Raw genomic sequence first — 17,941 nt, forward strand, 5'->3', positions numbered from 1 at the left:
GTGTAGTAATATATGTTCAAGATCTGGCTGTGGAGTTACATCTGGTCTACATCTAGCTGTGGAGTCATATATGTTCAAGATCCGGCTGCTGGAACATATATGTTCAAGATCCGGCTGCTGAGGCCAAGAAGTAGCGTCTCTCCCTCCCTCCGCGCCCACGAGTCTCAGGTGTTGCTTCGGAATCTCTTCATTCAGCGCGAGCCGCCCCAACCTCTGTATATCGCTGCTGCAGCGCTGGCTGCAGCTGCGGCGTGTGTATTGTGTTACGTCTGTATATCGCTGCTGCAGCGCTGGCTGCAGCTGCGGATCTCCCTCCCTCCGCGCCCACGAGTCTCAGGTGTTGCTTCGGAATCTCTTCATTCAGCGCGAGCCGCCCCAACCTCTGTATATCGCTGCTGCAGCTGCGGCGTGTGTATTGTGTTACGTCTGTATATCGCTGCTCCAGCGCTGTCTGCAGCTGCATGCGGCGTGTGTATTGTGTTACGTCTGTATATCGCTGCTCCAGCGCTGTCTGCAGCTGCGGCGTGTGTATTGTGTTACGTCTGTATATCGCTGCTGCAGCTCTGGCTGCAGCTGCGGCGTGTGTATTGTGTTACGCCTGTATATCGCTGCTGCAGCGCTGGCTGCAGCTGCGGCGTGTGTATTGTGTTACGCCTGTATATCGCTGCTCCAGCGCTGGCTGCAGCTGCGGCGTGTGTATTGTGTTACGTCTGTATATATAGCTGCTCTTTCGTCAGCGTCATCACGCGTCAGCGCCGCTATAACAAGTGCAGGGTCGCGTCAGCGCCGCTAACAAGTGCAGGGTCGCGTCAGCGCCGCTAACAAGTGCAGGGTCGCGTCAGCGCCGCTAACAAGTGCAGGGTCGCGTCAGCGCCGCTAACAAGTGCAGGGTCGCGTCAGCGCTGCTAACAAGTGTAGGGTCACGTCAGCGCCGCTTCTTTTGGTGTCGCAACATGTTGTTGAACTGTTATAATATTTCGCAATTAAATTGGTCACATATCTCCAGAAGTACTTTACATAGGCAAATATTATTAACATATGATGAATATTATAATTGTATGTGATATTATTTCAACACGCACAACTCATAATATGTGTAATTATTATGAATTTGCCGTGCAAGACTCATGCACGAACAAGTGGGTTATTAACTTATTTTATGCGAGTGTAGGCACAGGTTACTATCCGAGGTTCTAAACCGGAGATATTTTTTATTTCCAGTTCACAGTTTTCCAGTTACAATAGGCAGTATTTTAATAACAATTCATAATATTTTTGTCGCAGTTCATAGTATTTTAGTCACCGTTCATAGTATTTCAGTTGCAGCTTAAATTACTTCTTTCAGTTTACAATATTTCGGTCACAGTTTGCATTTTGTCGTTCGCAGTTTGCATTATGTCCTTCAAAAATTGTATATTATATTTTGGCCGCACTTCGCATTATTTCATTCACAGTTTACAGCATTTCGATCGCAGTTTGCATTATTTCGTTCACAGTTTAGAGCATTTCGGTCGTAGTTCGCACTATTTCGTTCACAGTTTACAGCATTTCGTTCGTAGTTCGCATTATTGCATTCACAGTTTTCAGAATTTCGGCCGCACTTCGCATTATTTCGCTCAAAATTTACTGCATTTTGGCCGTAGTTCGCTTTATTGCGTGCGCAGTTTACAGCATTTCGGGAGCACTTCGTATTATTTCGTTCACAGTTTACAACATTTTGATCGCAGTTCGCATTGTTGGTTCACAATTTGCAGTATTTCTGTCACAGTTAACATTATTTCGTTCACAGTATATACTATTTCAAACGCAGTTCATAGTATTTCAGTATTAGTATTTCATTTATCTCTCAACACGTTTTTTATAATTATTTAGTTCCACGGGTTTTGTCTATTTCCGTGACAGGGATAAGGAAAGGAACCAAACTGTGATTTTAAAGTACGAGTTCATAATATGTTATCATATCTCGAGCTTCAGATATGCTGAAGCGACTGTCAACACATTGAATTTCCAGAGCATTTATGCTCACGAGCAGAAAATAAAACTCTTATTTTTTGATATTTGAGAGTCATTTTAGTCTGCATTTAAAACGAAGGGATATATTTTCTGACATCGTCTGTTTGCACGCGCTTACGATTAGTTGCTGGATATTAGCATAATGCTATGTTATGGCTCTACCCATCGGCTGTCTACACATTGAATATCTGTAGCTGTTTGCTCAGCTGCTCGGCTACTGTGCTTAGACTCACTAGATTAGGTGTCATTCTCAGTTAGTTTAGGATTATGTTGTTATAAATTAAGCGTTAAATTTAACAAATAAAATGTTTATGATTGTAGTACATTAAACGATATGACAAAATTGAGAACTTTGCGGCAGTTTGCAGAAAGTAATATGAGTGAAGCCCACACTCACTATCTTTCAGTTCATGAACTGTATTTCTAGAAATTAATTAGTAGAATATTTAAAAATACGTAGCAAGATAAGAATTAAAAAATACATTGAAACACACAATGAATGTTTAAATAAACTTTTATGATTGGGTCTCGTTCTCGCAATTCACTAATCACTCTCTCATGAAAATCTAGCTATGGATGTGACTGAGCGCATTTAACGAGGACTTAAATATACCTAGTAGTTATTATTATTATACCTAGTAATTTACTACAGGACCTCAAAACCCAGTAGTTTATGGAGCTTGTGAGGTCAGTACCGCGGAGAGGAACGTTAGAACAAGTATTAAATACTTCGATCCTTCCATTTGGCACGGAATGATAAACCAAAGAACAAATTCAAATTACCATGTATCAGTTTCACATCCATGTAATATGTGTTGCGGTAGCATATATACTATGTTACGTATAAGATGCCCAAATTCAATTTCACGGTTGAGAAACTAAAAAATACGGCATCTGTTTTTTCATTAAAGGTCCATTAAAACATCAAAAATCTAATGAGCTGTATATGTTTGTATCCTTTGGTTTTTTTTTCTACCTGGGAAGCAGCCAGGCACTCCAGCTCACACGCCACAGTTAAATTAGCGAGTCAACATATACGCTTTGAAATTCAGTTCACACTTCTGCTTCGGTCCCACGTGAATGAAAGATACAGTCGCTGATAAAGAATGTTGTGAGCATGCATCAGTTGTAACAACGAGTTTATTAATTCTTATATAAACAATAATTGGAGATTTTTCTGCAAATGAATGCACAAATTATTTATAAGATTTAATTTAATTACCGATTTGAACGTATTGGTTTAAACGAGCTTTTGACAAGACTCAATTCTAGACGTGCATTTTTGCAATTTTGGGCTTTTATTAATTAATTATTATTATATTTTCGCAGGATCTATTTCATGTATTTCTTTCTTAGCTTCGCTACAGATGAAGTTTTGTATGTTCTTATATGGGAAGAATGTTATGCATTATATATTGCACTCGAAGAGTTCGTGGGCATCATGTTGCACTCCATTTACTTTCCGGTCTAATGTTGTATTCTTTGAATTTATTGTGCAAAACATTGGACTTTACGTGTTTTTTATGGTGTGCACGATAATATTGTACTCTAAGTGTTAATTGCATCAAAATATTCGCATGTCTTCAATCAAATCTAATAATAATGACATTGGAGATCAATCGATTAAAGGTTTAATGAAAACAAAAGATGGCCTTAACACACCAAACCCGACCATTTGAAACATTAACACAATAGAAGGTTTAGGACAGTTGCATGAATTAGCCAAAAATTATGCGATTATTTTCTTATTTTCCGGAGTGTGTCTTTTTTTACTTTAGAGTGTGTCTAAATTTGTTCAATAGATTTTACATTATGATTCTGCAGAATACCAAAGAACTTGACTAAACAAGAAACTATCATAAAAATATATTTAGTTTTTTTACATGAGGAAAATGAGAAAAACTAAAATTCATGGCCAAAATGTATTGAAATTAGACAAAGACATTTTAGATCATGCGTGGGGAAAAATGATGCGATGCCTGACGCAAAATGAGTCAGGTTGAAAACATTACCGTATATAGACCAACGCGATAACCATTTTCACTAGCACAGTTTAGAAATTCACTTTGGCAGCAACGGAAAAACAAATTTTAATTTTAAACTCGTAAAAAAATGCGTGACAACTATTCGACAAATTCATAAATTTGAAATTAATGTGCCAAGTTATTAGTTCGGCGGCGAATCTAATCAATTAAAAAATCTAACCTTAAGCGCACAGCAATTTAGGTAGTTTACTCGTATAGGTTGTGAGTAGCTGTGCTGATATAAAGTAAGAATAATTATTGTGGGTTCGGTCTATGAAGTACCGTTCCCTGGCAGGCCAAGCTACGAGACAGCGATGTAGTACCTATGCAACTATACATGTTAGCTGGAGCCGATAATTAGTAGTAATTTCAATTAATATAATGCAAGTATACATGTTAGCTGTAGCCGATAATTAGTAATAATGAACCTGAAGGCTCGAGCTTCTTGTTAAGCAGTAGGCCCTCAGACACGACATGAGGGAGTTGACGCATGAGGTGTTGATTTTAATGCTATGTGACGATCCTATGCTGTTGTCTCGGGAATTTTCAACAAGTTAACAAACTTTTATGATAGAATTTTGAAACAGTTTTGGTTCTTGAAAGCAATAAGAGGTAGCTAAGTAAGGATTTAAATTTCATATTGCTGTACTAATTAAGTAATTATGGCGTAAATTTCTCTGGCTTGCTGAAGATAATCGTACTTTGATGTCTGGACGTTTAGGTGCCGCTAATACTAGGGACCGCATATTCGCTCATTTCATTTTAATTAGAATTTTAGCTGGTCGATCGAAGATACTGACGATTATGTGTACAGTATCAGTAGCCTAACAAGCCGCCATTGATTAATTCGACGGGTTTGGAAGAGCCATTTTCCATAATATAATTGATGTAACAGGAACATATTATACATTATCCCGTGGTTACAGTTCAGAGTTCAAGGAATGGAGAAGGGAATTGAGGGTTCGATCTCATCATGCTGTGGCAGCTAGTTCTGGTCAAAACGGGCGAGGAGGCCGGGTGGTTAAGCACAGCAAAATTTGAGCAGTGAGTTGCATGTTCGAGACCCGCAACAAGCTATGAATTTTTTGCGATGTTCAAAATCGATGACAGGTTTAATCAATGCTGACACCGCTATTACTATTAATATTTACCAGATGTGCTTCAGTGTAATTAAGAGAACCTACACTGATGGCAGATGCACGATATCTGTAGAATATGTTTTTAACTTTATTTGATTTTCCGAGTTATCGAGTCATCATGCGACGTTGAAACAAACCAAAATTATTCAGTTGATACTGGAAGGGGTATTGATTTAATTTTAAACTTGAGAGCTCAATCTTTGTTTACTGATTCTATTTCTTTATACAAGGGTGGCCATTGACAACATGTGTAGTAGTAGTTCAAGCGAAAAATAATCCTCAGTGGTAAATTTGACGGAACTGTATTTTGTGTAATTAATTTTTCAATTAATATAATTTATGTGATTATTTGACTTGTAAACGGTGTATTCATACCTCACGCAATCCGTTAGCGACAGATATTCATGCTAATCTCAACCGTAAAATGTAAATTTATGTTATATAATATTTATAGCATGATAATTTAACAAAATTAATTGTCCATTCATGGCTCTCTGATGGTCGAGCAACTGAGTGTCGAGCACATGGCACCATTAACTAATTTTCATTTTCAAATCGTTTTCATTGAATTCTGATGCAGGCTTACATTTTTTTCTCATTATCAATTGTTCGATTGAAATTAACTCATTCTTGATTATTCCGATCCACAATGACTAAAACTTTATTGATGCTCTGCAGTTCGCGAAACTCATTAGTGACTGCCACTCTCATTAGCCCGTTCCAGGAGATAGTGTTGCACGAGACTTAAAATTCAGTTAAAGTTAATCGAGTTCAGATCTCACGCCATGTTGATATTGTGCATTGAGGATTGTGTGGGTAAAATTTTTCGTATGATGTTATGAGGAATGATTCTAGTGTTGTGTGTATATTTTTCAGCACATTACTTTTTCTCTGAACTTCTTAACTTTTCTTCAATGAATTTATTCCGATCATCGACTGGAAAATAGAACAAAGAAAACTTGATATTGCAACTAATACTTTGGTTAATTGCGTTTTCGACGAGGAATAAATATACACGAACAATAATTTAACATATACTCTTAAAGTTGATTGACTATGCGAAAAATACATGCACGTTTATACGTCCAATACGTGATTTAGATAAGCTATATAGCATATTGCAAGTTTTAGTATTTCTATTTTAGAGAGTTTCTTGTCAGGAGGCAGTGTTGGCAACAGTTTACGCAGCTCAGTGAACGCCATGTTGAAGGCCTCGACGCGCATGCGCTCTCGCGTCGCGTGAGCCGTGCGGTACTTCGCCGTCGCGCGCCGCCGTCGTCGTCGTTCTTCCTTCGTCAGACCGAGCGAACTGCCGTCACGGTCTCTGAAATGTGGACATATTCGTGTGGTAAACTGTCGGCTGTGATTGCCAAGTAGTAAGTTTCACTACTTACTAAAATACACTAAATAAAATAAAATACACTAAAATAAAATATACCATAACAAACTTCCTTCCAGTTCAAGCGTTAAATAATAAAATAGTATTTTTTCCGTAAAATAATGCCGACTTGGCAATCCTTGAGTTTTTACATTTGTGAGACACAACTTTTTGCTAATCTGGAATCAAAGCTCAAGTAACGGCTTCGTTGCACAACATCTTTGATCTCATCTGAGCATGATCTGCATTTAATCTTTATCTCTCAAAATATAGCAGGATTTTCCCCGCGCGGATAGTACTCCTCGCTCATCATATTTTTATACTTCTCATTAGATTTCATGAAGAGGATTTTATTGTAAGTTAAAAGCGTGCCTCACATCCAGCTTATACAACTCCGTCTGCATGTGTCTCACCGTCCTCTCCTCAAGATAACTGGCGGAGAGTCAGCGAGCAGGAAGCCTGGGTCGTTTTCTGTATCGTCCATGGCCCTCGAGTCTCGTTTGCGGCCACCGCCCAGCGTCTCCAAACCCTTGCTGCTGTTCGAGTCTGACTCACATTCTCCAGCAGACGAGTACAAACCACCGCTGGAAGACTCGTCTGCATCCTGCTTGCAGAAGACTCTTGCACCGTCCTCGTGGTCGGGTGTAATGTAAAGCTTCGTCAGATCGTCGGGATCTCGCTTCTGTAGCAGACTTGGCGCATCGTCGGAACCTGACACCGCTAACACCAACGAACAGTCACTGTCGGGTCCATGCTTTGGAAGCTGTTTAAATACGTCATCGCAGGCTTGCTTGGAGAAAAAATTGCCGTGAGAGTCGCTTGATTGTTGTTTGCAATTGGAAGTAAGGGATGTTGTTCTTGTGGCATGCAGGTGGTCGTATGAACTGAAAAGCCCAGAAGATTTGAGGTCGTAGTGTTGATCGCCGTCCAACCTGCCTCTTCAGAAAATAACGATAAAACCGTCGATTAATTCCAACCGATAAACATTTTCTTCATGCATGTGTATCAAAAATGTTTCATGCTTATTGCACCATGTAAAACCCGTGGTATGATGAGTAGGTAATTCAGTAATTTCATAGATTGGCTGCCAGAAATTTTGCGTCAAATCTACTAAAAGAAATGCATTCCGAGTGCAAAGAATTTTCTTGCCCCAATGGGATTTCAACCGCTATGAAATGAGTGAGAAAGCAATGCTGTGTGATGAAGTTTAATTTTTTCATTGTGCCTATTTTAGACAAATTTAGCTTGGGCCCTAATAAATTTTATGCTTATTTGTAAATTGAATAATTTTGCCATATCGACATCGATCTACAATTGATGACTGCTCTCATTACAAAGTCTATACTCTTTTTCAGTGCTTTCAAGATCAACTCTAAGTGACAATCGTCGAATGAATTAAGCGGCCTCACCTGTTACTGATGCTAGGAAGATTATTGCTGGTGATGGGAGCACTCGTCGCTTGCTGGTCCAGCGAGAAGTGCTGCTGATGCTGCAGTGCTGAAGTGTGCATGTCGTGCTGAGACAGTGCTGGCCCTAAGCCTGGCAGGGATCGTTGATGCTGCATGCTTCTCGAACGGATGTCACAGTAACGCTCAACAATAGGATTAATTGAAAGATATTTCGTCACTGTTTCGGAACTGCTCGCTCCAAAGGTATTAGGTATTGGTGTCAATAACATTGGTTCTCTGTTTAAAATTGATAAAAAATGTGACAGGAGGTAGATTCCACGAAACCTGAAAAAAGAATGACGGTATTAACCCGGTAAATATCACCATATTGAAAAAAATTTAAATCGTCGTGATGGAAATCACCACGAACAGAATAAGAGGGCGTGAAGAAGTATAGGTAAATTATAACAGTGATGTGCGTAAGACCTTTTGATTGTGAATTAACCCGCTGATTTTGAATGATTCCAAAAACTTTTATCGTGTAACTAATGAATTTTACAGATCTAGTCTTTGAAAGTGAATCTTATGCCGTGAAATTGTTTCACCCAGCTGCCAACTCGATCTTATTTGAACCTCAAGTTCATACTCTAAGAACAGGATGATTAATGAGGTAATAATTTTTGCTGCTGAATTTTCTGGGCAGATCAACCCACGTTACTGCCTCAAAATTTGCTGCGATGCTAAAAAGCGCTAGTTGTCTCTAAGAAACATTTTTCCCGTCACTGTGGAGGCTTTTTATGCTGATGTTCTGGGATATTTTTTTATTTGCCACCGATGAAGTATACGAAGTGAATCTGCATTTTTATGTTCAACGACAATTTTTCTTGATGCAGATCGTGCCTGAACGCCCACTGTCGTGCTAATTATGTTCACTCACCATTACCCGAATGCACAATTATTTTGATGTCAATGATTGTTACGTTCCTTGTAGCGAATTATTTCGATTTGAAATTTTATTTCGTTATCAAGAGTAAAATTTATCTTCCAAATTCCTAATGTAAAAGGTTGCAAAGCAGCCTCAGGATTGCAGCTTATCAGTTTAGATATATCCTGTTTTTTCCGGATTCAGCTTGGACATCGAACACATACAGTCATTGGTATTAATTAGCACTTTATTCGTTGAAAAGATTTCATTAGAATGATACATACAATGAAGAAAAACATTCCTCTAATACTTTCGAAAACTTCATTACACATTGATAAATTTGGAGAGGCTCCATGTGAACTTGACGTTTTTTATATTGTTTACGATAATATGCCATATAAAATAATTACGGACAAATCAATTATTTCGCATCATCATGCGATGTTAGGCAAAAATGAAATTTATCATGAAAATATCAAAAATTATTCTACGAAATATTTTTATTGAACAGTTTTAACCCGCGCTTCAGGTTCCCAGGAATTTTTTCTGCAGTCATGTTCATATGAACACGAGTTCATTTGAACCTTCTGTCAGGTTTGGTCCTTAATCTAGTCTTGAACGATAAAAGTGTTCATTTTTGTGCAACTGAAAATCATCCTTGTTCATGAAATGCTAATAAAAGGATTCTGTTGAAAAATACTCTAATAATCTCTTTTCTATTAGCGGTGATTTCGATCAAAGTTAATGATAAAATTGCTTGCCGTATTATTAGAATTGCTTCAATAAGATCCACAATTCTACTCGAATGAATAGTCATTCAAAATAATCAAGATTTGTTGAAATAAAGTGCGAATATCAAAGCCCTTGAAGTACATTCCACTTGTAAGGAGCATTTTATCATTAGCTCCTGCTGGAGTACAGTTTTCTAAACCATCTCTATTTTGTCGAGAGTAATTAAATGGAACACGAGAAGTGAGAACAACAAGACTTCCCTTGCATGGACATGAACTTTAATTCACTGATATCACCACGCCTACATCCAGGAAAATACTACATTTTGCTTATTTCTAACAATTATTTGGGTTACAGATCTTGGCTGAAATTTATCACATTTTCTAAGTGTCACTCCACAAAGCATTCTTCCTTGGGTCGATCACCGGAAGAATGCATTGGCCACAAACATCCATTTCTTTTCAAATATCATAGTCGGAACTGTGAGTTAAAAGTTTAATGTGTAGTGTTAAAGAGCACGTCATCCTAAGAGCGACGTACGTCACGAGGCTAATTACAACAGAGGGCAGTTGTCGTGCAGCTCGACCAAACAGCGCTTGTTTACACTGAGGGTAAATAAAGAAACTGAGGGCAGTTTGCCGCTCACCAGGCACACGTTTCAGACACCGTCTCCGCCTCTCACATTTTCCCGATACCAGCGCTCGTATTGGCCAGTGGCGCGAGGGAAAACAAAGAGCGTGTATTCGATTGGAGGATAAAATCGAAGGAACTGACTCTATCTGACACCCATTGGCTTCAGAAGAAGCTGAGGGCTACGAGGTATCGATCTGGTTGGTCAGGCTGGATATCAAGCCCAGGCCTGGATTGGCTTCCAGTCTTGCTCGCGAATTTCATCGCTGCTTCTGACTGGTCGGAGGCGCTGGCGCATAATAAAGTGACGCCACGTCAATTAATTGAGGCTGGGAGTTTCGCAGCTGCGTCCCCTTTAGAGCTCCAATGGCAGGGTCCGTTCATCAGGTGCGAAAAGGATTTAGTCGACACTCGCCGATTTCAATGGAAATCGTCCGATAAAGACCGCGTAATCAATGAAAAGAGCTCCTCTAAGCGGGGTTTTCTGTTTGCTTTGACTGGATTCGAGGGCTACTATGTTACAAACTATTAATAACATGCGATGATAATGCATAGCGTTTAGGATAAATTCCTATTGAAAAGATCCAGCAAACTTATTCAATCGACGATCCTGCTTGCAAATCTGTGCATAAAAATAAACGAAAACCTGTTAGCGAAGATACTAACAACATTGTATCATTAACCACTACGCATGATGCGCGTTACATTAGCAGTATTACATATAATGGGCCCTGATGAGAGCATTAAAGTATTGAGCAGCCGATGGTCGATTAGGGAACTTGTAGCAGAATTGTGGAAAGTTGCTTCGTTTCCAAGTGTGAAACAAATTCACCATCTGGATAACGTCCCAGTCAAGCACCAATGTGGGCAACGAAGTCGATTATTGTGGTTTATGTCATAACGAGGAAGATCCGACCACTCGATGATTTGGCAGTCGAATTTCCCTTAACAATCTTTACAAATGAACGGCGAACTATAGACTGTGGGTTTATCGCTGCAGATCGAAGTAAATAAGAGTAGTCAACTCAACAAACAAATAAAAAAAATTATCTGGAAACTTGTCGGTTGACTTTTAACTCTTTTAGATTAATAAATCTGAAATAAATGTACATTTTACTTTCATATGAAAAACATTAATTCATGATTTTGTGATGAACACATAATAATTGATTATGTTACTGATTATTAATCACAATTAATTATGTTATCACCGTTTCTATTATCTAAAAATTTACTTCCTGCATTGTTACTACCAGCACCGTTACTACCAGCACCGTTACTACCAGCACCGTTACTACCAGCACCGTTACTACCAGCACCGTTNTACTACCAGCATCGTTACTACCAGCATCGTTACAACCAGCATCATTACTACCAGCATCGTTACTACCAGCATCATTACTACTAGCACCGTACTACCAGCATTGTTCCTACCAACAACGTTACAACCAACACACAAGGATGCTCGTCCTGACCGCAAAGTTGGTGTAGAGAACCGTGAGAGCGAGTCTGTTTGTATAGTTTGGAATGCTGAGGCTATCGATGGCTGACCTTAGTGCAACTCGAAACTGTAGCCTTTTGTGTCGGATCACCCTTTCTTGTACTAGAAAGTCTTGCTAACGTAGGATACAGACTCGAATTTCCAATATTCATATTTAATGTATCAGTATTTCATTGAAATCCTCTCCCTATCCCGTTTTTGCTCTAACCTATTTCATATGGTGTTGCTGTTGATATTACTGCTGTTGTGACTGTTACTGCTGTTGTTGCTGTTGCTGCTGTTAACAAGAATCTCTTATACAAGAAAAGGGCGATCGGCGTTAGTTTTTTTTTAATTAACGACGTTAGTTGATTTTGCTAAATAATTGAGCCAGCAGTGAAATTGTTTGCTCCGAACATGAATACAACGATCGTCTGTTCTACTCATGGCCTGACGAGACTCGACGTGAGAGGTGACCACATGCCTCAGTCTCAGTGATGGTTGTGCGGTTGAGCGCGAAGGGTTGTCCTGAGAAGCGCTCGCGCTTTCATTCTCTGTTTTCTTGTGCCTTTTAATTACCGTGTATTTCATTAGAAGCTTGATTGTAATGAGTGAATGTGATATTACTGCTGCACAAAATATTGCCGCTTAGTTGACAATTTTGTCATACTTTTTTGTTTCCTTAAATGAGACAGGCCAACTGCCGCTTGACATTCTCGTTCGCGGCACTTTTTAAACATAGCGCCAAGTTCGAGGGTTGCCTGGTACGAAAGTATGTTTGAAAGAGAAACTGACACAATTTCTCATCCGTGCATAATCAAATTAATAAGCATGGAACGTAACACGTAAATAATGAGTTTGAATTAATTGTCGATTACGATACCATTATTTAAGTACACATCCTACGTTATAGTTCCTGTTGCTGCTAATGTTACTGTTGTTAATTACTGCTGCTGCTGATGTTACTGTTGCTGCTGTTATTATGTTGCTGTTGATATTGCTACTGATGCTGCTGCTGTTTCTATTATTATATTAATTATTGACTTTATTGTACCTACTCCACTCAGTCCACTGCAGATCATATTAATTCCATTTGTGAGATGTCGTCAAGAAAGCCTTTTGCTGAATTGTCACGTAGGCAGCAACAAAGAATAGTTTCTAGGTGTTTGGCGAATCATAAATTGGAAAGTCAGCACCCAGAAATTGAGCAAATAGAAAATAGTCCATCTCAGTCACCGGTCACTACACCGGCTGCTTTACCAAATAGGAGTAATGCTGACACCTCTGCATCGGTACCAAGGAAGTGCTCTGTTCAGCAGTAAGTTAATCTTTAAGTTGAAGAAACTTGAAAACAATATGACCACTTGAGAGTGTGATTACGTTCAATTCAAGGTGTTAATTATTTTGAGGCTTCTTGTTAGTCAGGGATAATTCATAGAAACTCTTCGTAGAGCATTAGTCAAAAATAAATTTAAATCCGTTTTGTTACTTTTATTTTAGTGTTTAATGATATTAATTCAATAGGCAAATTCTCAGAGAATTCATAATTTTTTGATATTTTATTTGTTACACACACTGATTTTTCTCATACCTGCATGCCAACAGGCGTGGGGCTCTCCTAGAGGAATGGATGGAACGCATCGAACGTATCGTGCAAGAGCAAAAGAAGGATCAGAAAACAATAATAAATAAAATGGAAAGGATTGAACGGCAACTGAGTCACCTAATTTCCTTGGCGGAAATCAAATCTCTGGGCGCCTCTGAAGCTCTGCAGGCGCCAGCCACTTCCATGACGGAATTGGACAATATTGCTAAGGATCCAAACCTGGTAGGTAAAATATGAGCAATTTCTACCATACAGATTCAAAAATTACAACCATACATCGGATGCAACTCGAAGATGACTGTGAGGAGAGTCCTTAAGCGCTGCATGACACGCGATTTGGCACTTCACTTCAGCTTTACTGGTTTAGGAGAGAGACGAACTGTCTCAAAACAAGCATTTGGGAGTCACCTTCTATGCACGCGAATTCTAGGTGGGTATTGGTATCAAGGAATCATTATTCATGATTTATGGTTTCTGTTAACAGTTTAAGGGGAGCATGTACGTCAATTTTTTATTTATTCACAGACGTATCATTTTGAAACTCCGTACACATATATAAAACAGAAATCTAAGACTTTTTTGTTCGTGTGAATTTTTCAAAAATAATTGAAAGAAAACGTTCAATTCGTGGAAAAAGGGGGGGGGGGGCACTGTGAAAATCTATTAGTTCATTCAATTAACGTGAGAGACATATTCGATTCGGAAAGACCATAGCGTCTTTACGGACCATAGTGCTAGATCGGATGATCTAGCGATCATCCGATTACTTTATCCAATTTGTTTTATTTATCTTATTTTTTTCAATTTTGGCCCCTTCTCCCCCCATTTTTTAATATATAATAAAAAAAACGAATAAGAAAAATGGCCGGATGATCGCTAGATCAGGTCTTTACAAATCGAATGGTGCACCACTAAATGCTCTTGCTTGAAAATCATATTTTACATAAAAATTCCAAGTTTTCAGGCGAGCCAAAAACTTAGATTAATTGTAATATTATAAGGTCTAGGCGTTACTTGCGCTTCGATGGCTGTCGTGAACGAACAAATTATCGCACAAAAATTACTTTGGGCACTTTAAAGACGCTGTTCTTGGGCGTTTAAAATGAGCCTAGAAACCGGAAAATTTTATATCTTCGATTTTTGATGAACATGCTACTCTTAAGCTCATAATGTTGATAAGCTCATAGCATAGTATAGGTTGTTGTTTCGGCGCTGAATATAAAGGCTCGTGGCCTGTCGCTGATTTTTTATTTACTTGTACACTGGAGATCTGAAAACTGGCGTTTTGATCAGATCATTAAAAACAGACGTAGGTTGGAAATAGCTACTGGGCTTTTACTAGGTCCGGAAGCTTCTAAGCATTTCACGTCTGAAAATGTACTGTCGCATTGCTTTGTCTAGATTGTTCCTGAACACAAGTGGACGCGCAATAAACCGATTGAATGTTGATAGATTCAACATGTTTCTGTGAGGATCTCGCTTGTTTTTATAGTTAGACAGCTCATAATTTACAGCGAAATCAATAAGGTTTCCTTAATTAACCTTAATTCTGTTTTTTGGCCTCTTACGATTTTCATAGAGATGACCAATGAATTAATTTGACCTCGCCAACTTTCAGGTGATGCCGCTGCTTTGCAGATGAATGATACTAGGGAGGTGCTGGTTGCCCACATCCAGGCCGCACTCCGAGGTGCGCGTGATTGGGACGGAGGGAGAAAGTTGCGGCTTGATGCTGCTGCATCTCTTTCGGGTGTCGGTTCATCACCTCTCCGTGCTACAGTATCAACTGCAGGTTTATTTTCTTGTACATCACCTGCTGGATCAAGCGGCGGTCCAGGTAGTCCTGTCTTCCTACCATCGAGCTTTTAAATTCCCGATATTGAGGGAGCTGGCGCTGCAGCCATAACTTTCGATGAAGTCTAACAGCCTAGTCTCTCTGCAGGGAACTCGACAACTGGTGATGTATGGAATGATTCCATTGACAGCTAGGAAATGTCACGTTTAAGTGTGTTATCATGATTAACTGTTTTGCAGTGACATTATTAAGGTAGCAAAATTGGTGGGATCTGCTCGTGGCCAGTAAATCTAGTGTCTCTCCTTGATTAATTCTTAGCATATGATCCTAATTTAATGTCGTGCCATACTGAGGTAAGCTCATTGACTGAGATAGACTAAATTGAACCGAGGTGAAAACTAGAATGAATTATTCTCACGGTGTATTACTTGTTCAACTGTCGACTAACCTGTCGAAAGTAAAATAGTAAAAAAATCTACTGTCGTTTTATTAACACGGTCGTTTGATTTAACGGGTGCTTGGGATGGAGTCGCACGACATATTACTGATATTTTATGAAAAAATTTATGCATATGATTAATTTAGTAAGGACGGTGCTAACTATACAATATGTATAACTTTTCATCATGGAAATGTTTTTGTAAGCGTTGAAAATTATTATTGACTCGTATCAATTGTGCGCGTAAGTCATATAATAGGTTTCTACCAGAATCTATACAAGAATCAAAAATTAATAGGATTTTACCAGAATCTACGTAGATTTTTGCGTTGTATCGTTGTTCCAAAATGAAAGTAAATTGCAGTGTATTGGTCGGTCTTTATTCAACTGTCGTGTAAAGTTATGTTCAGTTACAGGAGTAGAATTCATTATATTCGATACAGTAGGGCATGAAAACTGCTAATATTCGGCATCGAATATTATCGATTCTGCATCGCAATATTATAGATTCGACATCGATTAATGAATATTCGGCAACGATTAATGTAGATGCGGCGTCGATTAATGTAGCTTTGACGTCGATTACTGAAGTTTCGGGGTCGATCGATCAACATTTTACGTCGATTATTGAATATTCGACGTCGATTAATGCAGATTTGGCTTCAACTACTTTAGATTCGATATCGATCGATGCAGATTCTTCGATTCAACAAATTACCAGGTGCAGAAACTTCGACGATCTTAGCTGAATCTGCATAGAAAGTTCCTCAATAATTGTCGTTGCGAAAGTTCCTCAATAATCGCCCCACGACATTGCCCTCTCCGTTGCCCACTCCAAATGGGGGTTTGCCCTTATCGATTGAGCAAGAATCTGCATTAATTTCTTCATCGATCCGCCCTAATTTTCATCGATCGATCAAGACCTGCTTGACTGGAAGTTCTGTACATAAAGTTTTAGATGTGTTTCACCTCAACAAAATGAATACATGCTCCTAAAATATCATATCGTGCAGAAATCTATTTTTTTCTATAAGTGTTCACTGCACCATTTCAGGGCGCTCATGAATTCATTGTTTAGGTAAGTGATGCTTCGGCAACCCGCCCAGTTACACTCCAGAGTCGATCTGATGTTGAAAATAGACCTTCTATTTCTTAGTTTCTTCTTATTTCTTCTAAATTACTTAGCGGAGAACTGACAAAGAATAGCCTTATTTTTCAATTCAAATTGCGCATGAAATTATTTTGCCAGGAGCAAGGAGCTCCAGCTTAAAAAACGAGAAATATCGGAAATACTCCCGGCAATATAACAGCTTCATTTTTCGTTTCTGTAATTAACCTTAGCGTCTAGAAATGCAAATTTCCGAATTTTTGTTCAAGAAAATATTTGACGAAAAATATGTTTATAAAAATTCCCAATACGTTCCATCTACGGAAGCTAAATAATATTTAGTGTATTAACAACAATTCTCTCTGAAAAGTAAGAGAAATATACAAGCTAATTGAATGAATACATTTAATTACTAATAAGACAATGACAGGGCAATGACCCATGGTCTAAAGCTAGTTCGATGAAAAATCTGCAAACCATGTTGATAATGAATGAAACTGTATACATGATAGCATGATACAATAAAAAAAATTACATGCTAGAAACTGATCGTATCTGTGCTCGAATGTTGTTCTAGATCGGGAGTTAAACTTTATTCCAACATGAGTCATGTTATGACATTAAATACAAAGTGGAATGGAATTTAATCTTTAAATATGCAAAAATTGTATGCCATCATAAACTAAAGTAAACAAACTACGATAAGTAATCACGATACGATAAGTAATGAAGTACGATGTATTACTCGCCGTAATACAAGCATTGCAATAATTAAAATCAACTATCAGAACCATGAGCCTATAACGTTTGAAAACCGCAGTTTGCAAATAACATCAGTTCACACGATGCTTTATTAACTAAATGTCACAGATGCTTTATTAACTAAATGTCAAATGATGGATTTATTATGGAATTACTCAGGTATCTTAATCATGGATTACATTTTCTGGATTACATTACAGCGTAATGTAATTTACATTACATGGATTACATTACAGCGTTGGCAGTTTTATGACGACATATTATCTGCCAACGTTGTTCCATTTGAGTTGTTCTAGTTTATTAATGCAATACTCCCAGCGTTCAATATGGACCAGTTATTGCCAGTTTCCTAATAAATGGAAACTGGGATTTGATAACACACTAAATCCTCATTGATGCATGACCGACTTCCGTAAAGTAATGCTCTTCGGTGATTGACTCAATGATTGAGATACCTGAATTAATAATCGGGGAAATGATTATATTAATCAGGATTTAGTGTGTTATCATATCCCAGTTTCC

General features: G+C 38.5%; 2 protein-coding genes across 3 annotated transcripts; one reads left to right on the top strand and one right to left on the bottom strand.

Moving 5' to 3' along the window:
• Positions 1 to 6,197: 6,197 nt before the first annotated feature.
• On the bottom strand, positions 6,198 to 8,323 carry LOC108681517. Of its 2 annotated transcripts, none has more exons than XM_047879518.1 (3): positions 7,964 to 8,323; positions 6,968 to 7,486; positions 6,198 to 6,500 (listed from the first exon to the last, which is right to left on the bottom strand). In XM_047879518.1, the coding sequence occupies exons 1-3, from the start codon at positions 8,230 to 8,232 to the stop codon at positions 6,254 to 6,256; spliced, it is 1,035 nt and encodes a 344-aa protein (XP_047735474.1). In that variant the 5' UTR covers positions 8,233 to 8,323; the 3' UTR covers positions 6,198 to 6,253. The 2 variants fall into 2 exon arrangements, with proteins under 2 accessions (XP_047735474.1, XP_018026049.2); XM_018170560.2 differs by having other exon boundaries at positions 6,968 to 7,492.
• Positions 8,324 to 12,774: 4,451 nt separating this feature from the next.
• LOC108681518 lies at positions 12,775 to 15,558 on the top strand. Its single transcript, XM_018170561.2, has 4 exons — positions 12,775 to 13,027; positions 13,315 to 13,537; positions 13,571 to 13,745; positions 14,934 to 15,558. Exons 1-4 carry the CDS (start codon positions 12,810 to 12,812, stop codon positions 15,182 to 15,184), a joined length of 867 nt encoding a protein of 288 aa, XP_018026050.1. The 5' UTR covers positions 12,775 to 12,809; the 3' UTR covers positions 15,185 to 15,558.
• The last annotated feature ends 2,383 nt before the right edge of the window (positions 15,559 to 17,941 follow it).

The sequence above is a fragment of the Hyalella azteca genome, unplaced genomic scaffold (genome assembly GCF_000764305.2).
Source record: "Hyalella azteca isolate HAZT.00-mixed unplaced genomic scaffold, Hazt_2.0.2 contig3225, whole genome shotgun sequence".
NCBI classification, from domain to species: domain Eukaryota; kingdom Metazoa; phylum Arthropoda; class Malacostraca; order Amphipoda; family Hyalellidae; genus Hyalella; species Hyalella azteca.